Source organism: Nicotiana tabacum, chromosome 1, assembly GCF_000715075.1.
Source record: "Nicotiana tabacum cultivar K326 chromosome 1, ASM71507v2, whole genome shotgun sequence".
Taxonomy (NCBI): Eukaryota; Viridiplantae; Streptophyta; class Magnoliopsida; order Solanales; family Solanaceae; genus Nicotiana; species Nicotiana tabacum.
In genome coordinates, this window is record NC_134080.1 from 201,575,678 (window position 1) to 201,603,621 (window position 27,944).

General features: G+C 38.8%; 1 protein-coding gene across 2 annotated transcripts; it reads right to left on the minus strand.

Moving 5' to 3' along the window:
• Positions 1 to 5,725: 5,725 nt before the first annotated feature.
• Positions 5,726 to 27,552, minus strand: LOC142182039 (uncharacterized). Of its 2 annotated transcripts, none has more exons than XM_075255900.1 (2): positions 27,037 to 27,552; positions 5,726 to 18,793 (listed from the first exon to the last, which is right to left on the minus strand). In XM_075255900.1, exon 2 carries the CDS (start codon positions 13,684 to 13,686, stop codon positions 12,556 to 12,558), a length of 1,131 nt encoding a protein of 376 aa, XP_075112001.1. In that variant the 5' UTR covers positions 13,687 to 18,793; positions 27,037 to 27,552; the 3' UTR covers positions 5,726 to 12,555. Both variants share the same exon structure in this region, with proteins under 2 accessions (XP_075112001.1, XP_075112004.1).
• Between the last annotated feature and the right edge of the window lie 392 nt (positions 27,553 to 27,944).

Genomic DNA, 27,944 nt, shown 5'->3' on the forward strand with positions numbered 1-27,944 from the left:
ATGTATATCCATGTATACCTGTGTGTGAGATACATGCGTGATACATGTTTGATACATGTGTCGTAGAAGACCTTTTTGAACTCGATTTAGTTACGAATTTTGATACAAAACCAGTCCAAATCACCTCCAATCTTCCTCAAATTTTGTATATTGTCTTATCTATATATTTTCAATGAATTTCAATTATACCCATTGAAAAAGTTCCTTTTTTGTTTGGATTTTTGGAATATTATATAGATTTTTGTATTTCATCACCTTATTTGCTACACCGTCCATGAAATTTCGTTTCCGTCTTGTATCTAATGTTATTAATCACGCTTAAAAATATAGAAGGTGATTTTTGCATGTGATTCTTTGATAGAAAGAACCCTATTGTTTGGTTTTTCAATTTTTGTTGACTAATTTTGGTAAGCCTATGACTAATGACTAGATGTTGGTAAGTTGAGATTTATTTGGGACATTTGTGTAAGTTTCCATCTAAAAAGAACGAAAATTAAAAGGAAAATTGACACAAAATCTATAATAGGAATTGATAAATTTTTAATTTTAGATTACGTTTCACAAAGGCAACCCAAAAAAATTGGCATTGTACAGCTAGATCCTACCCAACAAACTAAAAAAATAGGAGAATTTGAATATTCAACTCCTAATTCATGCTTATTCCCTTCAAAAATTAATTCGTCAAAAAAAAAAAAAAAAAAAGGCTGGTCATTCGTCAAATATTTCCCGATACATAAGGATTTTATCTCTCATGCCCCATTATTTTCAATGACTGTATAACTTTTTTTAAACAAGGAATTTCTGTTTCTTTTAAAATAATAGAGCACTGCATCTGAATTATAGTGGAGTAGTAAAGAGAATGACAGCACTACTATTTTCCATTCTCTTTCTAAATACTTATAACCCAAACCATTGCTCAGCATGATCTAGGAGCAGTTAGATTGAGCATTTTTTTTAGGTAAAATTGACATACAATAGTAATTGTTCATGAAATATTTCAATCTAAATACTAGTTTATGAGATTTACAGGTTTCTCCCTACGGAAGCAGAGCTGATGCAATCACGACTTGAGCTACCTCTTCCGCTTTCAGGCAAGGGTAGCTCTAAAGGGAGAGTTGAGTGGAACCAGGCATAAGGACTTTTGTCTATAAATACTGCATATTTGATTCCATCTATAAATAGATTTTATTCCCTATGAGTTATAAGCTTGTCAAATGCAAAATCACTAAGATCTCCTTTATTTTATCATGTACACTTATTCACCAAAAATCGAGAATTCTCGCGATACGAACGAATTCCCTTTTCACGGCCTAAATGTCATCCTCTAAGATGCAGAGTACTTTAATTCTCTTGGCAAACCCTAGCTGTCAAATCTTGGTGGAAAAAAATGTACTTTATCTTTTTCAATAATCATAATGGTATATTTATATGTTATAATTAAGTAAAGTTTAGGAGGAGGATAAACTAATGGGCTAATTAGTATTAGTCCATTAGTTTTCCAATATCAATTTCCAACAGTTCGTACCAAAACTAATACTACTATGTGATACCTAAAAATATAGAGTTAGAACATGCAATAATCAGCCGAGGCTGATCTAGATTTTAATTCTATGAGTTCAATATTTAATGTTTGTAGCATTGAATCCATTATGTTTTAAAGTTATCGGTTCTTGTCTACTATTTATTTAAATTTTAGTAATTTTTACTTATAAATTTATGCTCCACATCAAAATTATTAGGTTCAGTTGAACCCAGTAACTGTACGCTGCATCCGCCCCTGATAATCAGTTAACTTTCACTAATAATGTAAACGTTTTTTAATACTCACACTATCAATATATATAACTTCAATTCCAATTCCAATACTATAGCAGAGGGAGGCAAGTCCAGACGCACCTTTATGTGAGACTTATCATCCCTTACTTATTATAATAATCACTTCAAGTAAGCTTTAACGTTTTTTTTTTTGCTATTTTTCATTTTCTTTGGGCTTCTTTAAATGGATGCACTTAATGTGTACAAAGTTTCACGAAAAGCTTTGTCAAGAAAGACGTTTATATTGGTGGGAGATACCGTGAGAGCCAGAAGGGGACAAAAAAGGTTTAATGAGTCCTTTTCGTCGAAAAATTAACCTATATAAATAACTCAAATATTTTTATTTATTTATATTTATCTATAAATTATTGAATCCCCTTGATATTATAAGGAATCTTTTTTTAATCTCCTTGTTTCAATTCTTGACTCTGGTACTGGCGGAAACAAAGTAGGCGGGCAATATATATAGGTCATGGATCAATGAGTTCAATGAGAGTTGAAGGTTAACTTATTATCATAACTTAACTTATGCATGAATTTGAGTATGATGCTATTGGAGTTTTAGAAAATTGATATTCATTCCACATTTTTCAAGCAGTGTTAGCCAGTTATATACATACACATTGTTTGTAGGGGAAAAAAGTAATCATTTACTTCATCTATAAGAATGCCACTTATTGCTGCTACAATCTCTACCCTATGGTATTTGATTTAAGCAATTCTAGCAAAATGAGAGAAATTAGAGACTGTAGACGTCGTTTTACCTAGACTCCTTTGTATTTCTGTTACAGTTCTCTATGATAAATCAATTTTAAAATTGTTTTCAATTAAAATTATGTATGTACAAAAACTGGTTATAGACCAATTAGATTTTCCAATTCCACTGCCAAATGAGGTTAATCAAAGCATTGAAAAAGCTATATGTCACCACGTCCATGTGCATGTGCTCAAGGATAAATCTTCTGGCGAAGCCAGGAATTTCATTTAGGTTGTTCAAACTTAAAATAAGTGAATCTTTTTTTCGATAAATGGTATTTAATATTTTACCTATATATACGGTGTAAAATTTTGACAAAGGGTCGTCAAGTTGACCACCCTTAGGACTATGTACCTTCGCCCTTGGATAAATGTTATACCATTATATATTTTTTTATTGGTGTTCCTTGAAGGCTTTTATGTTTACGGTGCCATGTTATTTATACAATTATTTTTTAAGATATAGACATATACAAAAATTTTATCGAAATTTACTGGGGTCGATGACCCTTAATGGTACAAGTAGGTAAGCCTCTGAGCAAACATAAAGAATGTATATGTAACGATCCGACCGATCGTTTTAAGAATTAATGCACTGATCCCCTATTAACTGCTTTCCCCATGTCTATTTCTGTTATTGTGGTTTGTCTGGATGGTTCATCTTGAGTTTCGGAGTGTTTTGGGATACTTAGTCCCTAAATGAGAGTTTAAGTCTTAGAACTTGAATCGTAGTCGGAGCAGTATGAAGACGGGCCCGGAATGAAATTTCGACGATTCCGTTAGCTCCGTTGGGTGATTTCGGGCTTAGGGGCTGTCACACCTCCTTTTTACACACCCGAAGGTATATAAGGGAGATTTTCCAATTTAAGTGACATTATTCGAAATGAGATTAATTATTCAATTCAGAGTCGCCACTTGGGATAGTTTATCTGGTGTCCCAAGTCACGATTTATTTTAAATCCCAAATCGAGGAAATTTCGACTTTCCTTTTGAAGTCTGCGAACCAAAAATCCTGAGTAGGGAATTCTGTTAACCCGGGAGAAGGTGTTAGGCATCCCGGATTCCGTGGTTCTAGCACGGTCACTAAACTATTACAATTGGCCTATTATCTGATTTTTAAAACATGTTTCAACCTATGGTATATTTTTAACTTATTAGCCGCTTTTAATTAATTTTTTTTTTGGAAAAATTCAACGTCATATAAAACACGTATTGAACCACGTCACATGAAATGCACCCGCGGTCCACGACACATTTTATCTAACGTTGTTGAGATTTGGATTTGGGTCACATAAAATGCACACCCGAGTTTAGGAAATTAATTATTTTTTTTAAAAAATAGCGCGCCTAAAGCAACTACACACTTTCAAGTTTGCGAGGGCCATGGAAAATTCAACTAAATGGCACGCCTCGATTTCTAAGGATTAAAATTAATTAAATGAGGGCCATGAGTTTTGAGATTTTATTTGGCATGGCGCGCCTCGATTATTCTAAAAGGATTGTATTCAATTTAAAGCAAACTACAAATATTCATGATTATGTTTCTTCCTAAAACTACTTTGAGATTATTGCAAGGTCATGATTTATGAATATGGAATTATTATTGAAGAAATATATGATTTGAGTTATTATGGACCTAATCACCCATGTCGGTATCAAATTTGCTATTGACTTAACATCCTTTAATTTGGATCCAAGCTATTACATCGTTCTCTCTCCATTTTGAATACATTTTCCTATCTTTCCCTATGAACTACAATCTCATTGAAGAAACTCATTCTGTCTTTCACGAATTCTATTTCTTGATGCTCTTCCTTCATTTTTTTTGTTCATATCTTTCAAGTTGGTAGATAACCAAAATATAATATACAAATCAAAAGGAAATACGGTGAAAGAAAAATAATGGAAATATTGGTTAAGAAAAGAATGAACCTTTTATAGATGAAGATCTTATTCAATACATATGGAGCAAACAACCATCAAATTTAATGTGCAAATGAATCACAATCAGAGGCAACGAGCGGAAACCTTTCGAACCGAACTCGACTTCGACCTCTTCGGGCTAGTATTTTGGGCTATCTTTTAAATTGAGTTTGAAGCTTTTGGATTTGATTTTTGGTGTGATTTAGCTCCTGTTTTTGAGGTATTTTTTTTAAACAAGGTAATGAATGGCTATATATTTTTTTTTTTGTTGAAAGAAATAGGTAGAAAGAATAAAACTAGTAGAAATTCTCTTTAGCATAGAAGAAGAAAATTTGTTTTCTCTCAATATTCTTCTCTCTTCTCTTCTCTTCTTTTCTTCAAATATTTCTGTTCTATTTATAGGAGAATTTTCAAACAATTTCAGATATTTTTTTTAATTTTTTTATTGAAAAGAAATCCCACTTACATTTTGCTTTTCTGTTTTTATAAAAAGAATTATCACCTTTCTTTACTTTTATTTTTTAAATTCCAACTTTAATTATTTTATCTTATTTAAAATCTCACTTTTTTTACTTTTTAAAAAAAGAATTCCACTTATTTTACTTTTCTTAAAAAAACAATCCACTTTCTTTTACTTTTCTTTAAAAAATTCTACTTTATTTTTTTAATTTTTCACTTTCTTTTACTTTTTTAAAAGAGAATTCCACCTACTTTTACTTTTTTTTTAAATTCCATATTTCCCTTTTTCTTATTTTTTTAAATCTCTCCCGAAATTTTTAAAAAAAAATTAATATTTTTCGGATTTTTTATTATTACTTAAAAATAAGAATAAAAATAAAATAATAGTAATAGTAATAATTCACCTTCTAAAATTTTGTATTTTTAACCGACAATAAAAAGTATAACAAAGCTAAAAATTTGTATGTTAAAAACTCCTAAAATATTTACATAGAAGAAGTGACAAAAAAAATTAAATATTGTCAAAAATTAGGTGCTCACAACTGCCCCTCTTTGCTTGGAAATATGAAGAGTTTTCAAGCAAAGATAAGGTGAGCCATGTGACTAATTTTTGAACATATCTTTATTCAAAAGAGAAGAAATAAGGATAAGAGAAAAGAGAAAGGGTGCAACCGAGTCTTGGTTTTGGACAGCCTACATATCCCGGGTTATAAGGGAATCAGGTCGCGTGTAGTTCAAGAAAAATGATGGAATGATGAGTTGAGGAGTCGAGTGAGGTTCCGTCGAGGCTCCGGTCCGCGATCCTGTTATTATATCAAAAATCAAAGAGAAACTAAACAAGCCTATCAGCTATGAGTTACAAGATTCCTATCTATGAGTCTTGTGAAACTTGTCCTTGATCTTGACTGGTTCTTCCTGCAGACTCTGATCTGAATCTTGATGCTCGTTAGCTGCAACTGCTGGTTCATTCTTCTTCAGCTTTTCGGATCAAGGCGGGACATGCGAAGCTTGTGACTTCAATCATATCTTGAACAGTCCACATCTTTCTCCACATCAACACTTTGAGTTCATTTCTTTTTGCTCATTTTCTTCTTTTCTTTATTTTGGATTGAGACTCATTCTTTTGGTTGTCTCAGACCTTGTGCCTCGAGGCCAAACCTGCTCGGACACCAAAACAAACAAACGAACGAAATTTTTCTGCCCCAATTTTCACTAGGAAATTTCGTAAGTTATTTGTAACTTAAATCTAACTTTTTTTTGTTTTGTTTTGAAAGCGGTAAAATAAGGATTGCGTGTCTTTAGGAGGAAGAGATTAGGGAATGGAGCCCTATATCTAAAATAACCTCGACTAGGGAGTGGATACCCTATGTTGGCAAAAAGAGGACTAGGGAATGGAGGCCCTATGTCTAAAAATCTCAACTCAGGGATTGAAGCCCTAATGTTGGAAAAGAAAGGCGACTAGGGAATGAAGGCCCTATGTCTAAAATCTCAACTAGGGATTGGAGCCCTAAAGTTGGCAAAAGGCGACTAGGGAATGGAGGCCCTATGTCTAAAAATCTCAACTCAAGGATTGAAGCCCTAATGTTGACAAAAGGCGACTAGGGAATGGAGGCCCTATGTCTAAAAATCTCAACTTAGGGATTGGAGCCCTAATGTCGGCAAAAAGGCGACTAGGGAATGGAGGCCCTATGTCTAAAAATCTCAACTTAGGGATTGGAATCCTAATGTTGCCAAAAAATACGACTAGGGAATGGAGGCTCTATGTCTAAAAATCTCAACTCAGGGATTGAAGCCCTAATGTTAGTAAAAGACGACTAGGGAATGGAGGCCCTATGTCTAAAAATCTCAACTCAGGGATTGGAGCCCTAATGTTGGCAATAAAGACGACAAGGGAATGGAGGCCCTATGTCTAAAATCTCAACTTAGGGATTGGAGCCCTAACGTTGGCAAAAGGCGACTAGGGGATGGAGGCCATATATCTAAAAAATCTCAACTTAGGGATTGGAACCCTAATGTTGGCAAAAGGCGACTAGGGAATGGAGGCCCTATGTCTAAAAAAATCTCAACTCAGGGATTGAAGCCCTAATGCTGGCAATAAAGACGACTAGGGAATGGACGCCCTATGTCTAAAATCTCAACTTAGGGATTGGGGCCCTAATGTTGGCAAAAGGCGACTAGAGAATGGAGGCCCTATGTCTAAAAATCTCAACTCAAGGATTGGAGCCCTAATGTTGGCAAAATGCGACTAGGGAACGGAGGCCCTATGTCTAAAAATCTCAACTCAAGGATTGGAGCCCTAATGTTGGCAAAATGCGACTAGGGAATGGAGGCCCTATGTCTAAAAATCTCAACTCAGGGATTGGAGCCCTAATGTTGGCAAAATGCGACTAGGGAACGAAGACCCTATGTCTAAAATCTCAACTCAGGGATTGGAGCCCTAATGTTGGCAAAAAGGTAAAAGATTGATTTTGGGGCTTCTAAACTACCTTTTTTTCTTCTTCTTATCTATTTTCTTTCAATTCATTTTTTAGTAAAAAAATGCAGGAAAGAATTTGGAGGAGACTTCCCTTTTGGGTTGATTATTGTTTCTAAGCTATTTCTAACGCTTGCACATTTCTTTTTCCATTTTGGTTACACCTGCTTCTTGCACTGTTGCTTTGGATTGCACCTGTTTCAATTTTCAAACAAAGAACAATTGTTAGTTTGAAATGGTGGTCGAATTTGTGGCCTTCATTATTTTTGATCACTTGATCTCGGCCCAACTCTTTTGGCGAGAACCTCTGCCGCTTGCTGGCTTTTCTTAAAGATTGGTCTCTCTCCTAAAACCGAGGAACTCAACTTTTCAAAATTTATCATGACGGCTCACCCGTATAGGGCTTTGGCCCTTTCATTTTAATCTGCTTCTAGGGGCTTTTGACTTTGGATTTCTTTTCATTTTCAATAACTCTGATTTCAGAGCATCGGCTATCATGGCCAGTTGGGATCGACTTGATGCACCCACTGAGGCTGGGTACTTTTCTTTGGACTTGGCTTTTATTAAATAAAACCCTGTAAAACCAATCTTGCCACCTTTTCTTTGTATTAGTTTCGGAACAGAGTTAGACCGAAAGGGATTCAAGGAAAAGTAAAGAAAGGACAAGAAAAAATGAATTTAAGGAGAAACGTCCCTTTTGGGGGAAAGAAGGACTTATCTTGGGTGCATGCAGACTTCAATAGACATGACATGCTTCTTGGACTGGATACCCGATATGCACAACTATCCAACTCATTGTGAACCACATCTCCAAATCGAGAAACCTGGCCAGAACTCTTTCAGTGGTGGGGGTGTCTTCTTTTCGATCGACGGCGCCCTTTGCGGGTTTTCGCCAATCGACCTCTCTCATTTCTCTTCTCACCGTCGCCTGATAGTACTTTTTACGAGTTTTCACTAACTAGGCTCTCTCATTTTCAATTTTTCTGCTCACCGTCGTCTTATGGTGCCCGTGTGGGTTTTCACCAATAAGACTCTCTCATTTTATTTCTCTCATTTTTATTGCATCGGATCCAAGTAGCTGTATTCTCTGATCCTTGAACATTCTCACCGATTGATCGGAAGGACTTGAAAGGATTTGGGTAAAAATGATTTGGATCGAATTACAACTTTGGAACCACTCAAGTGGGATTATCGCAGGACCATTACAACATCTGCCCCAGTTTCACTTTTGAGGGAATTTGGATTTTTATTTTGGTGTGACTGAACCCCATAGAGAGGCTGCCTACGTATCCTTTCGGAATGAAGTCGAACGTAGTTCAGGAAAACATCTTTTTTTTTTCAATAACACTTTCAAGTTCCAAAGAGGGCAATCAAAGAAGAGTAACCGACACAAATGGGTTTGCAAAGGGTAGATAGTGTTTGGGTAGCGAGAATAAAAGCCTTCGTCCTCCCAATCGGACAATGTTGTTGTTACAAAAAGACTAAACATAGTACCTTTTGACTGCATCCGCATTTACAGCTGCTTCAGGATCATTTCCTTCGATATCGCCCAGATACAATGCTCCTCTCGGCAATATCTTTCTGATGACGTATGGGCCCTTCCAATTTGGAGCGAATTTTCCTTTTGCTTCCTGGTGATGGGGAAGAATACGCCTTAAAACGAGTTGCCCCACTTCAAACTTCTAGGCCGCACTTTCTTGTTATAGGCACGAGCCATTCTTTGTTGGTACAACTGCCCGTGGCAGACCGCAGCCATTCGCTTTTCATCGATCAAGGTTAATTGTTCCAGACGGATTTTAACCCACTCATTATCTTCAATTTCGGTTTCAACAATGATTCGAATAGAGGGGATTTCAACCTCGGTGGGTATTACGGCTTCTGTGCCATAAACCAAAAGATACGGGGTGGCTCCAATTGATGTGCGCACAGTAGTGCGATATCCCAACAATGCAAACGACAACTTTTCATGCCACTGCCTGGAACTTTGAATCATCTTTCTCAAAATCTTTTTGATGTTTTTGTTTGCTGCTTCAACGACACCATTGCCTTTAGGCCGATAAGGAGTAGAGTTCCGGTGCATTATCTTGAATTGCTTACATATCTCCCCCATCAAATGACTATTCAAGTTTGCAGCATTGTTTGTGATAATAGTTGCAGGAATGCCAAAACGGCAGATAAGATTGGAGTGCACGAAATCTACCACAGCTTTCTTGGTGACAGACTTGAGAGTGATTGCTTCAACCCATTTTGTAAAGTAGTCAATGGCAACTAGTATGAATCTGTGTCCATTTGAGGCTTTTGGCTTGATTGGCCCAATGACGTCCATGCCCCAGGCAACAAATGACCAAGGTGCAGACATGGGATGTAGTTCTGTGGGAGGTACATGAATCAAATCACCGTGCACCTGACACTGATGACACTTCCGAACGAAACTAAAACAGTCCTTTTCCATGGTCATCCAGTAATAACCCGCTCAAAGGATTTTCTTTGCTAAAACATACTCATTCATGTGGGGGCCGCATACTCCCGCGTGTACCTCATGCATGATTCTTCCAGCCTCTTCTGCGTCAACACATCTTAACAAATTGAGGTCCGGAGTTCTCTTGTACAAGACAACCCCACTCAAAAAGAAACCACTCGCGTGCCGTCTAATGGTTCTCTTTTGGTCTCCACTGGCTTGCTCGGGGTATTCTTGAGTTTTCAGAAACATTTTGATGTCATGGTACCATGGTTGGGTATTTGGTGCTGCTTCAATTGTATTACAATAACTATGCCTTTCCCGGATTTGAATTTCAAAGGGATCTATGTGAGCATTGCCTGGATACGGCAGCATTGAGGCCAAAGTAGCAAGTGCGTCGGCGAATTCGTTGTGACAACGAGGAATGTACCTGAACTCTATTGACTTGAATCGCTTGCTGAGGTCTTCCACATGCTTCTTGTAAGGGATAAGCTTAACATCTCGGGTTTCCCATTCTCCTTGGGCTTGCCGGATAATCAGATCTGAGTCTCCCATGATCAACAACTCTTCGACATTTTGGTCGATTGCCATGTTTATACCCATAATGCAAGCTTCATACTCGGCGGTGTTGTTTGTACAGAAGAACCGAAGCCGAGCTGTGGCTGGATAGTGCTGACCAGTGGGTGAGATCAAAACTGCCCCAATTTCAACACCTTTTGCGTTTACCGCCCCATCAAAGAACATTTTCCAAGCATGAGTGTCTTCAGATATTGCCTCAACTGAATTTACTTCTTCATCTGGGAAGTAAGTTCTCAAAGGTTGGTACTCATCATCAATCGGGTTCTCAGCCAAATGATCCGCTAATGTCTGGGTTTTCATTGCCGTGCGAGTGACATAGACTATGTCAAACTCCGTGAGCAAGATCTGCCACTTTGCTAATCTCCCAGTGGGCATTGGTTTCTGAAATATGTACTTTAAAGGATCCAACCTGGTTATGAGGTAGGTGAAGCTTGCAAATAATGCCTCAGCTTCTGAGCGACCCATGTCAAAGCACAGCAAGTTCTTTCCAATAAAGTGTACTTGGCTTCATAACTAGTAAACTTCTTGCTCAGATAGTAAATGGCCTGCTCTTTCTTTCCGGTCACGTCATGTTGCCCGAGGACACAGCCAAAAGAATTTTCCAAGACGGTCAGGTACAAGAACAGAGGCCTCCCTGGCTCAGGTGGGACCAAGACTGGCGGATTTGACAGATATTCCTTGATTTTATCAAAAGCTTCTTGACATTCAACTGTCCATTTGATTGCCGCATCTTTCTTTAACAACTTAAATATGGGTTCACACGTGGAGGTCAACTGAGCAATGAAACGACTGATGTAATTCAATCTTCCCAACAAACTCATAACATCTTTCTTGGTTCTTGGAGGAGGCAAATCCTGAATAGACTTTATCTTTGTTGGATCTAACTCGATGCCCCTCCGACTGACTATGAATCCCAAGAGTTTGCCGGATGGTACCCCAAATGCACATTTGGCTGGGTTCAGCTTCAAATCATATTTGCGTAGCCGCTCAAAGAATTTTCTCAAGTCCCGAACGTGGTCGTCCTGGGTTTTGGAATTGATGATTACATCTTCCACATACACCTCTATCTCTTGGTGCATCATATCATGAAAAATGGCAGTCATGGCCCTCATGTAGGTTGCCCCGGCATTTTTCAGACCAAATGGCATGACTCTATAACAGTAAGTGCCCCAAGGTGTGGTAAAAGCTGTCTTTTCTGCATCTTCTTCATCCATCAACACCTGGTGGTATCCTGCGTAACAATCCACAAAAGACTGTATTTCATGTTTGGCACAGTTATCAACAAGGATGTGGATGTTTGGCAAAGGGAAATTGTCCTTGGGGCTTGCTTTGTTCAGATCTCGATAGTCAACGCACCCTCGGATTTTCCCATCTTTCTTTGGTACAAGAACTATATTAGCCAGCCATGTGGTGTATCGGACCACTTGGATCACTCCCGCATTTAACTATTTTGTGACCTCTTCTTTAATCTTGTCACTGATATCAATTTTGAACTTCCTCTGTTTTTGCTGGATAGGGGAATAATCGGGGTAGGTTGGCAACTTATGAACCACTAAATCGACACTTAATCAGGGTATGCCATCGTATGACCAAGCAGCAAACACATCTTTGAATTCAAATAAAAGTTGGATTAATGCGTCCCTAGTTCTTTCATCTGTATAAATGCTTATCTTGGTTTCTTTGACTTCTTTAGAGCTACCCAAATTAACCGGCTCGGTTTGATTTAAGTTTGGCTTAGGTTTATTCTCAAATTGTTCCAATTCTCGATTTATTTACATAAAAGCCTCTTCTTCATCATATTCCGGTTCTTGGTTCATTATTTCGCAGTTAGACAACGTGTTTGGATCTGGGCATGAAGTCCGCAAGCATGTCATGTTATTTAAAGCCACATTATTAGAGCTGAAAGAAAAAAAAAGATAAAATAACAAAATCAGAAAGAATAAAGAAGGATGGACGATGAAATATGATTTCATTTCTTTGAATTTGAAGATAACAGGGTTTACATTGGAAATTAAAAGACAACAAACTAAAGAAAAACATCCGAGTTACACCCTGACATAACTCGCGATGCAGAAAAAGTGGCAGGACAGGTCTACCGGGACTCCCACCTGATTGGGAATGGCGTAGCCTTCCAATTCTGCAGCTTGGCATTGGGTCCCATATACAGCACCTCAGCGGTGCTTGAGCCCTCCCCTGGCTGGACCATGTGGGTTTCATATAGTATCTTCCTCATTGCCCCACAGATCTCTTCAATCTCTTCGGCAGTAAAGGCTTCATCTTCTTCTTTCTTCTGGTATTTTGGTTTGACAAATGTTCTGTACAGATGCGGAACCGGCTGAGGCAAAACCCAACAATCATTCTTTCTATCAACTGCCCATCTTATATCAGCTGGAGTGGGTCGGAAGCTTACCCCGAAGAACTTTTCACTGGTGGGTAGGGTGATAAGTTCAACTATCCCTTGCAATGATTTCCCAAGTCCCTTCCCCAGTTTGAAGCCATGTCGGATCATTTCTTTGGCCACCATGATTGATGCATTAGAAAGGAAGGGTTGGGGGCAAGGGTTTCCTTCTTTGTACTGGTCTGCAACCACAATTTCAAAAGCCTGATAAACTATGTGCTCACTCCCCTCTCTTGCTTCAAGACATGGGACTGATGGGTCCCGATAAATTGATTGCTCATCTTCTCCGTGGACCACGATCTCTTGATCCTCATGCTCAAACTTCACCATCTGATGAAGAGTAGAGGGTACAGCACCCGCTGCATGAATCCATGGCCTCCCCAAAAGAAAGTTGTAGGATGTGTCCATGTCTAGAACCTGGAAGGTTACTTCAAAGTCTACTGGGCCGATGGTTAGAATTAGATCGATCTCTCCAATTGTGTCCCTTTTGATGCCATCGAAGGCACGTACGCAGACATTGTTGGATCGGATTATTTCGGTCCCGATTTCCATGCGTTGTAGAGTTGAAAGTGGGCAAATGTCTACTCCAGAGCCTCCGTCCAACATAACCCTTTTCATGTAGTGCCCTTTGCATTTGACTATTAGGTGCAGGGCTTTATTATGTGCGGCCCCTTCTGAGGGCAAATCATTTTTGCTGAAAGTGATCTGGTTGATTGCGAAAAATCTTTCTGCCATTCTCTCCAACTGCTCTACAGAAGTGTCAACATGCACATATGCTTCATTAAGGGTCTTGATCAATACCTTCTGATGTTCGGCGGAGTTCATCAACAAAGCCAACAAGGAGACTTGTTCGGGAAATTTTCGAAGCTGGTCAATCACCTAATAATCTGCCATTTTCATGTTTTGAAAGAAAGTCTCCGCTTCCTCGGCACTCACGGGCTTCTTAAGTGGGAAGCGCTTTCTAGTAGCGTTGTTCACCTCTTCCAAATTGGAATACTTTTCAACAGGGTTATTTTCTTGAACTTCTCCTGGGATTTCTTTGCCCTTATAGGTCACCACCGTTTTGTTGTAGTTCCAGGGCACAGCAGTAGGATCTTTCATGGGCTTCTGTGGCGCACGTCCAATAACCACGGGCTCATTCAGCCTCGGTGGCTTAATTGCCCTCCGCATCACATAAGCCCCCTTGGGCACATACATCTGGGTTATTTTGTTCAGCTCGAATCTCCTGGGAGGACTCAATGTCATCTGCTTTTCTTTATGGCCGTAAGGGACGTAGAGAACAACATCCCCGGTCTCAACTTCAGTTTTCTTCTCTGACTTTGGAGGGGTGGTTTCTTTCTTTTTCTCCCCTTTATCTTGCTTCGGGGCAGCTTTTGGTTTCTTTTCTTCGTCAACAAATGGTAATGATGGCCTTCAATGCTGGGTCAAATTCCTTATCCTCACAAATCATTCCAATTACCGGCCCATTGTTGTGGGCTGGCAGTGGGTTGTTGGTCACATTGGGAACATCTTCATCCCTCAGCACTATCTTCCTTTGTTCTATCAAGTTCTCCACGACTCTCTTCAGAGTCCAGCAATCATCCCTGTCATGCCCTTCTGCCCCTGAGTGATAGGCGTATCGGGTACCGGCTCTGTAAGCGGGTGATGCTGGATTTTGCCTGGTTTGAGGAACAGGCTGTAGCAGACCCATTTGAACAAGCTTTTGCAACAGGCTGGAGTAGGTTTTGCCAATTGGTGTGAAATTTGGCCTCTTGGGCGGTTCATGAGGGTGGAAATTATTTTGTGGAGGATGGGGGTTATAGTGGGTTTGGTAAGGAGGTTGGTTTCTAGGAAATGGAGCTTGATTTCTATTGGCTTGTTGTTGTGGCCGGACATAAGGCTGAGCATTCATGACCGAGTATGGCTGAGGAGTATAGGCCAAGTCTTGGTGAGGGTAATAGTGTTGCGGGGTCCTTTCTGAGAAAAGGGATCTGGGAGTACAGTTTCTCCTTGCACCCGACACTGCCATGGATGTTTCTTCCTTTTTCTTTCCCTTTGCTATTCCTCCAGACTCACCCTGAATGGCTTGGGAGGTAGCTCTGATAGCGGATTGGCTTAGAATTCGACCCGTTTTCAGCCCATTTTCAACCATTTCGCCAATCTTGATAGCTTCAGCGAACGGTTTACATTGCGGACATCATATTTTGGAAGTAGTCAGCTTCCTGAGCTTGAAGGAAAACTGTGACCATTTCAACCTCATCCATCGGAGGCTTTACCCTGGATGCCTGCTCACGCCATTTAACTGCGTACTCTCGGAAGCTTTCTGAGGATTTCTTTTTCAAGTTTGTCAATGAGTTCCTATCTGGAGCAATGTCAATGTTGTACTGGAACTGCCTGACGAAATCTCTAGCAAGATCATCCTAGATGTACCAGCGGGACATATCCTGGTCCATGTACCACTCAGATGCGATGCCAACCAGACTTTCTCCGAAATAGGCCATGAGTAGTTCTTCCTTTCCACCGGCTCCTCGCAGCTGATTGCAATATCTCTTGAGATGAGTAATAGGATCACCATGCCCATCGTACTTCTCAAATTTTGGGGTTTTGAATCCCAATGGTAGGTGCACACGAGGGAACATACATAAGTCGGCATAGGATACACTTTTCTATCCACTCAAGCCTTGTATGCTTTTGAGACTCTGTTCCATACTCCTCATCTTCCTCACAATTTCTTCTTGCTCAGGAGTTTTGGTGGTCTTTTCTTGCCCCGCAGTGAACTCAAATTGGGGTGGTTGAGGGTAAGTATAAGTAGGAAACTGAGGAGGTTCCATTGAGAAAGATGGTGCTTGAAATGTGAAGGAAGATGAATCAAAGTTAGGCCTGGGTAAAGTAGGTTGTGTCGTGGCTGAACAAGGTGGCGCGGTGAATATGTTTGAAGCCGCACTTGAAGCTAACACCTGGGGGCGAGACTCAGAAGGTGTTCCAGCAAAGTGGGCTGAAATGGTAGGATATCCCAGTGGGGTATTTGGATAACTTATGGGGATGTTGGAGGTCTCACTTGCCTTGGGAAAAAGCTCAGGGAATCCAGGGATCGCACTTGGCGATTCTTTTCCATTGGCCCAGGCGTCCCACATTTCCATCATGCGGAGACGCAGAATTTTATTTTCCTCAGCCGTTGCTGACTCAGAAGTTGGGATGGCCGAGATCGGACTATCCTCTGGAATAGGAACTGTTGGCAGAGGAATTTCCGAAGACATTTCAACGCTTCCTTTTGACCTTGTGAAGTATGAATGTGAAGCCAGACTACCACAAAACCAACCACCTTACTATAGAACCTTTACAATAGTAGACAACAAACCAGTTAGTTTGAAGCAATTAACACATAGGAAATCGCACGTTGGGGTGTGATGCACCTATACAGTTAAATGTGTTTCTACATGTTTCGCAACGACTGTATGTTTCATCCCGGCTCTGCTTATTTTCCCAATTTTCTTTTTCTTTCCACTTTTGGCTTTTGTACTTCTCCTCTTATTCCCATTTTCCACTCTTTTCTTTCCTCTCTTTCCTTGCCCTTTTTTCGTTTTTCTTTTGGTTTTTCTTTGGCTCTCTTTTTCACATCCCTCTCTTATTTGAGTTATTTACAAAAATCGTGACCGGATCCGATGAGGATTGCCTACGTATCATGACACCGCGTGAATCAGATCAGATCATTACGTAGTTCAAGAAAAACAAGTGCGAAAAATAAAGAAATAATTTTTTGGGAATTTTCAAATTTTCATTAATAAAACTCCTAAACTTTCTATTACAAAAGACTTCAAACTACTCATTTTCTTGGAATTTTAAAACTACCAACAGACTAAAAAATAATTTCCAAAATACAGACTCAATAAGTAAAAAATCATGAATACATCAATGCTTCGACTCCTGGGGCCCGTGGGACATCATTCTGTCTCACGGGCCTACGTGCGAGATCCCCTTGAAGCCGCTCCAAATCACTCATTATCTGGCAGACAAATGTCATTACATCAGCGAAGAAAGTGGTCTGAGTCATATCCTCACATGCGTGGCATTTCATGACGATGTAGTCGGCAATGGCTCTAACCCTCTCTCGGACAATACCCTTTTCCTGAAGTAAACGCCCGATTTGCTGATTCCGGGCTTCCAACACTTGAGTGTCATGATGATTTTGATTCCGCAATTGTTGCATATCTTCGTCCATTTGGGCCATCAAAGCATAACAATGTTCCCTATCGGCTTTAAAATTCCTGGCCTGTTTGTCCGCCTCATTTTCAAGGGTGATTAGCTTTCTCTTTAAATTGGCGATTGTCCCCTCATATTTTCTTTTCATTTGTCGCACAAACTCTGCCCGCCCTTCTGCATTCTCTGCCAATTGTGCTCGGACTTTTGCTAGACTAGCCTCAGATTTTTCTAGGTCATCTTGACACTCAAGTACTTTCTTTCTCAGACCGCTTATAAACCTTTCATCTGCCCGGCTTCTTTGCGGGTTTCTAGCAGCTATTCTTATTTTATGGATTTGAGCTTTGAGAGCTTCGTTTTTCTGAGTTAGCTTTTTCTTTTCCCATCATCTGCGGCAGCTTGGATACTGTGACCAAATTTGAGGTTCCTGATTTGTCCCTCTAATTTACTTATCTTAGCCCTATAGCTTTCTTCTTTTGCCAACCAGCCCAACTACTCCTGCGAGTCGTTAGTGAATTGTTGGACATGAGGTCTCTTAGCAGGTCTCTCGGGCTCTCGAGGAATTTGAAATCTTTTGCCAAACCAAACCATATAATTGGGGTCCACCTCACCTCTAGCTAGATCCCGCACCATAGTCTTGGGTTCGAGAAATCTGCACTCATTCCAAACTTGGCGAACTCTTCCTTCCGGAAATACAGCCTTTGGGCCCAATTCGACGACATGTACACTCAAATCTTCGTCATGGGGGACGGTTTGAAATCTTCCTAGTTGACGCAAATCCCTGTGAGGAGTATATGGCTGGATGCTCCGGATGCCCATTAGGAGAAAGTAGCACACTTTAGCTGACATGTATATGACTTCGGTGGCAGGGAACCATCCGAATATCCACTCAATTTTATCCGAAGTTAAAGAACTCAACTGGGCAAACCAAGCTTCGGTACCCTCTGGAAATTCAATCCCCGCCACTTGGCTTTCAAATTCTTCGATGCAATCCAAACCGGTCATGACGTAGTTCATATACCCGACATGGTGGCAGAGATGTTCCAGTATCCACAATTGTAGTAGTAAGTTGCAGCCTTGGAAGAATTTTCCCCCTTCTCGACAGATGGTCAAAGCTCGGTAAATCTCAGATAAGATCAGGGGAACTAATGTGCCATTAGCTTTCTTGATTGCGACATCAACCATTCCCACGAGGCCCAATTCTATGTTGTCGTCTTTTCGCGGACATATTATAACACCCAAGAATGCTACTATAAAAACCAAACCCCGCCTTGCCTCCCATTTATCTTTATTTCCGGCATGGGTCAGACCAGTATTCGGTGCTTCGAAACCTTGGGGATTGCCATAGCGTTGGTACAGGAACTGGAAAGTGCAAAACCCTCCAGATAAATTCTCATCCTGAATATCCCGGCTAATACTCAACATATCCAGAAACTTGTGAGGAGATACTGGTCTCGGTGACACCGGGTACCGACTTCTAAGGTTTCCGCTAAGGCCGGCGTAACCCGCAATTTCCTCTAGTGTGGGTGTGAGCTCAAAATCAGAAAAGCGAAACACATTGCGAGTCGGATCCCAAAAAGATATCAAGGCTTCAATCACGTCCAATCTTGGCTTGATGTTAAAAAGTCCGACAAGACCACCCAAATGTCATTCCACCAAATGTTAAAAAGTCCGACATAGGTCATTCCACCATATGTGGAGCTGTAAGGGGATCTCTTCAAGAGCTGCGAAGGGTTCGTTTTCATCTGTGCTCATCCTGCACATTTATTAGGGTGATTTAATTTAAAAGGTTATAACTCATTTTGACTCAAGAAAAGGTTATCACTATTTTTTTTTAATTTTCATAAAAAATCCGGCTTTGCAAATACGGCCTTTCAGCACATCGGGGAAGAAGATTTTAAGGTTGTGTTTGCTAAATGGCCAAAACCTTAAAAAAAACTGCTAAAGGTGGTTGTTCTTGCAAAAACGGCCTTCCGACACCCTTTTGGGGACATTCAACTATTTTAGACAAGAATGACATCACCTTCTTATTTACAATCAAAACAAAATTTTCTGTTCTTTTTGGGCTATTTTTACAAAAATGAAGTTGGACCCGATGGGGGTTGCCTACGTATCCCACATCCGGTGAGAATCAAACTAGCGTAGTTCGGGAAGACCAAAAATAAAGTAAATAAACTAATTCTTTTTTTTTGGAATATTTTAATTTCCACAAGAAAGACTTATAAAGAAGAAAGAAAATATTTTTGATTTCAATTTTTTTTTTTTGGGAATTTCAAAAGAAGAAAGATTTTTTTTTAATTTAGACTTTTACTGTTTTTTTTTTTTGGAATTTCGATAGAAAAAAAAAAATTCTAAAGAAGAAAGAAAAATATTTTTGGAATTTTATTTTGTATTTATGAAAGAAATGCTTCTAAAAAAATGAAATATTTTTGAATTTTGAATTTCTTTTCAATTTTGAAAGAAGAATGAAAATATTTTTGGATTTTTGGAAGAAATTAAAATAAAATATTTTTGTATATATTTTAAAAAAAAAAAACAATTAGTTTCTAAAGAAGCAAGTAATGGAAAATATATTTTTTTGGATTTTTTGAAAATTGAGGTTTAAAAAAAAGACTTTTCTAGAGAGTAAGTAAAGGAAAATATTTTTGGATTTTTTTTTTTGAAAATTATGGACCGGAACCGATGAGGTTTGCTTACGTATCTCACATCCGGTGAGAATCAGACCCGCGTAGTTCGCCAGTTTTGACAGAACATGGCAGTTGAAAACTTTGGCTCATTTGGAGATGACTTCTTCTTCTTTTTTCGAAATTTCGGTAGAGTTTCAGAATTTTCTAAATACCTACCTCTCACTCCTATATTATTATTATTATTATTTTTGATTTTTTGATTTTTTATTTTATTTTCTTCCTCTGTTCTAGAAGCCGGTCAACATGCAAGCCGAAACAAACAGATACGCAAGTAGCACGTAAGATGCATCAGGATGGTCTTTTTCATTTGGGTACACCTGTCCTAGACAAACCCAACCCCTGTGTTGAGTCTCCAAGGTCAAATGCACATGATGCAAACAAACGTTCCTACTATGGATCCGGCATGAGGCTTGTTATACTAGGTTTAAAAACCTGGGTTTATTGTTCTAGACCTGTCTTACCCGAGCGGACAACTCGAGCCGAGGGGGGCAGCGTACCGGGAATACAAAAGCTTCACCGGTTTTGCAACTTGTCCGAACCTCGTTCTAAAATTGGGATAAGACTAACAGAAAAGAAGTCACACGAAGTGCACACTTCCCAGATGATTTAGAAGACTCAGAGAGAGGAGGATTTCGTAGCAATTTATATACAGTCCAAACAATATCAAAGCGGTAAAAGCGACATTTAGCACATTAGGCTCAACATGTAAAAATCAGATAAAACAAGTCAACTATAACAGTTATTCTAAGCTCGAATTCTTGAACCGTGAACCGAAGTTCTGGGTTTGGATCCCCAGCAGAGTCGCCAGAATTGTCACACCTTTTTTTTACACACCCGAAGGTATATAAGAGAGTTTTTCCAATTTAAGTGACATTATTCGAAATGGGATTAATTATTCAATTCACAGTCGCCACTTGGGATAGTTTATTTGGTGTCCCAAGTCACCGATTTATTTTAAATCCCAAATCGAGGAAATTTCGACTTTCCTTTTGAAGTCTGCGAACCAGAAATTCTGAGTAGGGAATTCTGTTAATCCGGGAGAAGGTGTTGGGCATTCTCGGATTCCGTGGTTCTAGCACGGTTACTTAAACTATTACAATTGGCCTATTATCTGATTTTTAAAACATGTTTCAACCTATGGTATATTTTTAACTTATTAGCCGCTTTTAGTTAATTTTTTTTTTTTTGGAAAAATTCAACGTCATATAAAACACGTATTGAACCACGTCACATGAAATGCACTCGCGGTCCACGACACATTTTATCTAACGTTGTTGAGATTTGGATTTGGGTCACATAAAATGCACACCCGAGTTTAGGAAATTAATTTGTTTTTAAAAAAATTAGCGCACCTAAAGCAACTACGCACTTTCAAGTTTGCGAGGGCCATGGAAAATTCAACTAAATGGCACGCCTCGATTTCTAAGGATTAAAATTAATTAAATGAGGGCCATGAGTTTTGAGATTTTATTTGGCATGGCGCGCCTCGATTATTCTAAAAGGATTGTATTCAATTTAAAGCAAACTACAAATATTCATGATTATGTTTCTTCCTAAAACTACTTTGAGATTATTGCAAGGTCATGATTTATGAATATGGAATTATTATTGAAGAAATATATGATTTGAGTTATTATGGACCTAATCACCCATGTCGGTATCAAATTTGTTATTGACTTAACATCTTTTAATTTGGATTCAAGCTATTACATCATTCTCTCTCAATTTTGAATACATTTTCCTATCTTTCCCTATGAACTACAATCTCATTGAAGAAACTCATTCTGTCTTTCACGAATTCTATTTCTTGATGCTCTTCCTTCATTTTTTTTGTTCATATCTTTCAAGTTGGTAGATAACCAAAATATAATATACAAATCAAAAGGAAATACGGTGAAAGAAAAATAATGGAAATATTGGTTAAGAAAAGAATGAACCTTTTATAGACGAAGATCTTATTCAATACATATGGAGCAAACAACCATCAAATTTAATGTACAAATGAACCACAATCAGAGGCAACGAGCGGAAACCTTTCGAACCGAACTCAACTTCGACCTCTTCGGGCTAGTATTTTGGGCTATCTTTTAAATTGAGCTTGAAGCTTTTGGATTTGATTTTTGGTGTGATTTAGCTCCTGTTTTTGAGGTATTTTTTTTTTAAACAAGGTAATGAATGGCTATATGTTTTTTTTTGTTGAAAGAAATAGGTAGAAAGAATAAAACTAGTAGAAATTCTCTTTAGCATAGAAGAAGAAAATTTGTTTTCTCTCAATATTCTTCCCTCTTCTCTTCTCTTCTTTTCTTCAAATATTTCTCTTCTATTTATAGGAGAATTTTCAAAAAATTTCAGATTTCTTTTTAATTTTTTTATTTTTTTTATTTAAAAGAAATCCCACTTATATTTTGCTTTTCTTTTTTTATAAAAAGAATTACCACTTTTCTTTACTTTTATTTTTTAAATTCCAACTTTAATTACTTTTATTTTATTTAAAATCCCATTTTTACTTTTTAAAAAGAGAATTCCACTTATTTTACTTTTCTTAAAAAAATAATCCATTTTCTTTTACTTTTCTTTTGAAAAATTCTACTTTATTTTAATTTAATTTTTTTTAAAATTTTCAGCTACCTTTGTATTATTTTTTAATTCCAACTTTCTTTTACTTTTTATTTTTAAAAATTTCCACAAAACTTTACTTTTATTTTTTTAATTTTTCACTTTCTTTTACTTTTTTAAAAGTGAATTTCACCTACTTTTACTCTTTTTTTTTTAATTCCATATTTCCTTTTTTCTTATTTTTTTAAATCTCTCCCAAAAATTTTAAAAAAAATTTAATATTTTTCGGATTTTTTATTATTATTTAAAAATAAGAATAAAAATAAAATAATATTAATAGTAATAATTCACCTTCTAAAATTTTGTATTTTTAACCTATAATAAAAAGTATAACAAAGCTAAAAATTTGTATGTTAAAACCCCCTAAAATATTTACATAGAAGAAGTGATAAAAAATTAAATATTGTCAAAAATTAGGTGCTCACAGGGGCGTGTCCGGATTGTGTTTTGGAGGTCCGTAGCTTATTTAGGCTTGAAATGGTGAAAGTTGAATTTTTAGAATTTCGGGCTGATAGTGAAGTTTTGATATCGGGATCAAAATCCAATTCCGATTTTGGAAGTTGGAGTAGGTCCGTGGTGTTGAATATGACTTGTGTGCAAAATTTGGGGCCAACCGGACATGATTTGGTTGGTTTCAGCATCAGTTGTAGAATTTTGGAAATTCAAGTTCATTAGGTTTGGATTATAGGGTGATTCGTGGTTTTACCATTGTTTGATGTGATTTGAGGGTCGACTAAGTTCGTATGATGTTTTAGGATCAGTTGGTATGTTTGGTTGAGGTTTTGGGGGCTTCGGGTGAGTTTCGGATGCTTAACGGATTTGAATTTGGACTTAGGCAAATTTCTGATGTGCTGAACCTGTTGTTTTCGCACCTGCGGATGTTGGACCGTAGGTGCGGCGCCGCAGAAGCGGCTTGGTAATCGCAGAAGCGGAAAAGGGCCAAGGCATCAGGGACCGCAGATGTGGCTGGGGAACCGCAAATGTGGCCCCAGCCCAGATAAGTTGTTTTCGCACCTGTGATGCTTTTTACGCAGGTGCGGGACCACAGGTGCATCCCCATGACCGCAGATGCGGTAATCGCTTGGCAGAAATATAAAATTTCGAGGGTTTGAAGTTCATAACATCAAATTCGTTTTTGAGCTCAGGAGAAGGCGATTTTGTGAGGTTTTTGAAGAGGAAATCAGTGGGTAACGATTCCTAACCCTATTTCGTTTATATTTCATCAATCTATTGTTGTTTTACTCATCTAATCAAGGAATTGGAGTGGAAAAGTAGGAATTGGGGAAAAGTTTCCCAATCGAGTTTTTGGGTTTTGATCGAGTTTTTGGTGTCAGAATTGAATACTTTTTGGACGAGTGATCTCGTGAGTGAATGAGTGTTCTATATTGGTAACTTTTACTCGATTCCGAGATGTGGGCCTGGGGAGGATTTTTGGGCGTCTTTCTAATTTCTCGTCGTAGCTTAAAATTCATTAGATAAATTAGTTGCTTGTAGTTTTATTTACGTTATGTAATTGATTTGATTAGATTTGGGCTACTCGAAGTTGGATACTCGTGGCAAGAGCGTGATATCGAATTGATTTTGAGCTGGTTCGAGGTAAGTGGCTTGCCTAACCTTGTGTGGGAGAACTCACATTAGGATTTTGGTACTGTTATTATATGAATGTCGTGTACGTGAGATAACGAGTGTGTATACATGCTAATTATTGAAAATCCCATTTTTATTAAGTAAATATCTGTATTTTTCCTTTAATTGGGCAATATTAGTATGTGAAGCCTCATGTTTAGCTTAGGAAAACATGCTTATGTGACTTAATTGTCTTATTTGTTTTAACTGCTTACTAGCATTATGTATAGCATGTTTAGAGTAGGAATTTCATGTCTCTTGATACAAACTTGAATAAAATTGTAGAGCTTCTTGTCGAAACTGTTGTGTATTTACTTTGTGACTACAGAACGGTATTCCGGGAGATCCCCCTTGCATGTTTACTTTGGTACTACGGAACGGTATTCCGGAAGATTTCCCTGCACATTTATCTTTGGGAGTACGGGACGGTATCCCGGGAGATTCCCCTATATTGGATATTTACTTTGGGACTACGGAACGGTATTCCGGGAGATTCCCCTAACATTTACGATTTGGACTACGGGACGGTATCCTGGGAGATCCTCTGTACATTTACGTTTGGGACTACGGGACGTTATCCTAGGAGATCCCCCTGTTGCTATCTATGTGTACTGAGTTATTTCTTTCTATGATTTCATCTTTATTGACTGTTAGTATTTTAATTATAGTGCCACTTTTCATACTGTTTTACCTTGTTATATATATATATATATATAACCAGTAGGGCCCTGATCTGATCTCGTCACTACCCGACCGAGGTTAGACTTGGCACTTACTAGGTACCGCTTCTATTTTCTCACAGATGGTGAGGACACGTGCTACCGGAGATGACTAGGCACCCGTACCCCCTGCTAGATCCACCAGAGGCCGGGGTAGAGGCTGAGGACGCACACGTAGTGCAGCCAGAGCACCTGCGCGAGCTGCTACAGAGGAGCCACCAGCAGCTCCAGCCGGAGCCTAGGCACCTGATACGCCTACTGCTACTACTACTCCAGCTCTCCAGGAGACCCTTGCACAGTTCATGAGTATGTACACCACTTTAGCTCAGGCAGAGTTGATTCCCTTTGCTGCAGCCACATCTCAGGTCGGGGAAGGAGCACAGACTCCCGCCGCCCGCACCCTAGAGCAGCGGGTTCAGGCTGATCAGATCCTAGAGGTTATACCGGTACCTACTGTAGCCCCAGTTCAGCCCGAGGATAGGGTAACAGCTTCAGAGGATGAGTAGCGGAAGCTTGAGATGTTCAAGAAGTACAAGCCTCATACATTTAGTGGTCTAGCATCTGAGGATGCTCAGGAATTTCTGGAGGAGTGCCACCGTATCCTCCACACTATGGGTATGGCAGAGTCGAGTGGAGTTCCTTTCACTGCCTTCCAGCTTCGGGGGGCAACCTATTAGTGGTGGCGTACTTTTGAGTTGGATAGTCCGGCTGAGGCAACTTCCCTTTCATAGACCCAATTTTCGGATATGTTTTTGAGGGAGTATATCCCTCAAAGCCTCAAGGACGCATGACGTGTGGAGTTTGAGCATTTGTGCCAAGTGACCATGACTGTTTCGGAGCATGCTATCCATTTCAGTACCTTGGCTAGATATGCACTGGCCTTGGTTTCTACAGTTTGTGAGTGAATTCGCCGGTTTATTGAGGGGCTCATTCCAAGCATCAGGTCTAGCATGGCCCAGGAGTTAGAGATGGTTATTGCTTATCAGCAGTTGGTGAGCATTACTAGGAGAGTAGAGGGCATGCTTGCTCGGGATAGAGAGGAGAGAGAGGCCAAGAGGTCTCGAGGGTCAGGCCATTATTCTGGTGCCCGTGCCCTAGCTGAAGTTCGTCATTGTCACACCTCCTTTTTACACGAGGGGGATATATGGAGTTTTTCCAATTAAAGTGACATAAATCGACATGAGATTATTTATTTAATTTCAGAGTCGTCACTTGGGATATTTATGGTGTCCCAAGTCACCGGTTTATTTTAAATCTCAAATAGAGGAAATTGACTCTATTTTTGGTCCGCGAATATAGAAGACAGGGTAAGGAATTCTGCTAACCCGAGAGAAGGTGTTAGGCATTCCCGGGTTCCGTGGTTTTAGCACGGTCGCACAACTATTAATAATTGGCCTAATTGTCTGATTAATTACATGTTTTAAACCTATTGTGCATTTTTAACTTTATAGCCGCTTTTAATATTTATAAAATTATTTCTGGAACAAGTCACGATTGTCGTACACTTGTTGTTTTGGCACACATTGCAAACCGCGTCACATGAAATGCACCAGCGATTTACAACATGTTTTATTTTTATTATTATTCGAAGTCATGGTCGGGTCACATAAAATGCACACCCAAATTAGAAATTATGGATCATGACTATGTCATGAGAACCGTACCCATAGTCACGATGATTCATTATAGCGTGCCTGTATAAAGATCATATTTCTTAAACCACTTTATTGAAACAGTTTCATCTACAATAATCCCAAATCAATTATAAAACATAACTTATTCAACTTCTAAAAATCACATGGCTGCACTTTTTTTACTAAGGTCACGACGAGAATAATGAGATCACGAGAAAGCTAAAACTTTGCTGGCAATTTTCTGACATACCTAGAGAATAAAGCAAACTCTTTTCATAGCTCTAGAAAAACAAATCAACAAAGAGCTTGAAAGAATTTTCTGAAAATAACAATCAATTTAAGATGTACTGAAAATCCAGAACCATAAAAGTTTCACACTGGGATTATTCTCACCATTCTATGAACAATTTAATTTCCAATCTTTAAACAACACATTCTCACACTAAAACCCGAATTCTAAAAGAAAAAGACCAAGTTCTAACCACGTCAATGGAGTCTTTAATATCTTGATCACTTCAATGGAGTCTTTAATCTAACCAAACTAATTCAAAGAACCATCTTCGAACATCATTACGAAACAGAAGAGAATTTCAACTAATGAACTCATTTAGCATATTCGAAAACACACGTAGAGGCAAGGAAAACAGTTGAGTCTCATTCAACTTAACAAATATCAAATGCGAAGGAATTTTTAATAGAGTAAGGTGAGAAATGGACCTCTAACGAGTAACAATTTTCTGCAACCTTAGAACCAACAATCTGACCCTTAAGATCGGAAACTCGAACAGCGACCTCGACGGCAATCTCGAATCGATACCAAAAAACTCGAAACCCAAACTCGAAGTTATTTTTTACTCGATTTTTAGACTGAAATTCGCCGCAGAAAGAGGTTACAAGGAGTTCGCCGCTGGAGGAATTGAAGCAGCAATATGAAATGTTTGTGTGCTGATTTTTTTTGGGCAGTGTTTTGGACTGCTCTTTAGAGCTGTGTCGTTGCTCTCTTTTGAAGAAGAAGAAGAAGAAGGTGCAGGTATGGGTGAAAGGAGATGATGAAATTAGGAGGGGTCGCTGGTTGGAGTTCTTTAGGCGAAGAAGAAGATCCAGGGCGGGTGTTGTTGCTGTCCGTTCTTCTCTATTTTTTAAAATGGGAGTCAGATCTCTTTTTGTTCAATTAAGGAAGATGACTGCCCTTCTCTTAGAGGTTAGGCGTCCGGAGCTTAGGGTGTATAGGAAAATTAGGTTAGCTCTACATAGAGGGAATTAGGGTATATTTTAGAGATGAGGGATATTGGGTAGTGGGCTTGGCCGTCTCTTTTGGGCCAAGTCAAGCTCAAAATAAGTAAAAATGGCGTGTAGTAGCCACTAAATAAGGGTGTATTTAATTTTTATCCACTATTTAAAATGCTTATAAAAAATAGCTACTACTAAGGGGGAAAAGACACAATTACCCTTTCTCTATTTCTTGTATAATCCCAAAATCGACGAAAACCCTTATTTTCATTCGTTCAGAGTTCAGATGAGAGCGGTTAACCCTTATTTTCTATTTCTGTGTTCTTCGCTTCTTCATCTTCCTCGCATGGAAACTGCAATCTCTGTTAAACTTCTGCTCTTTCATCTTCTCCGTC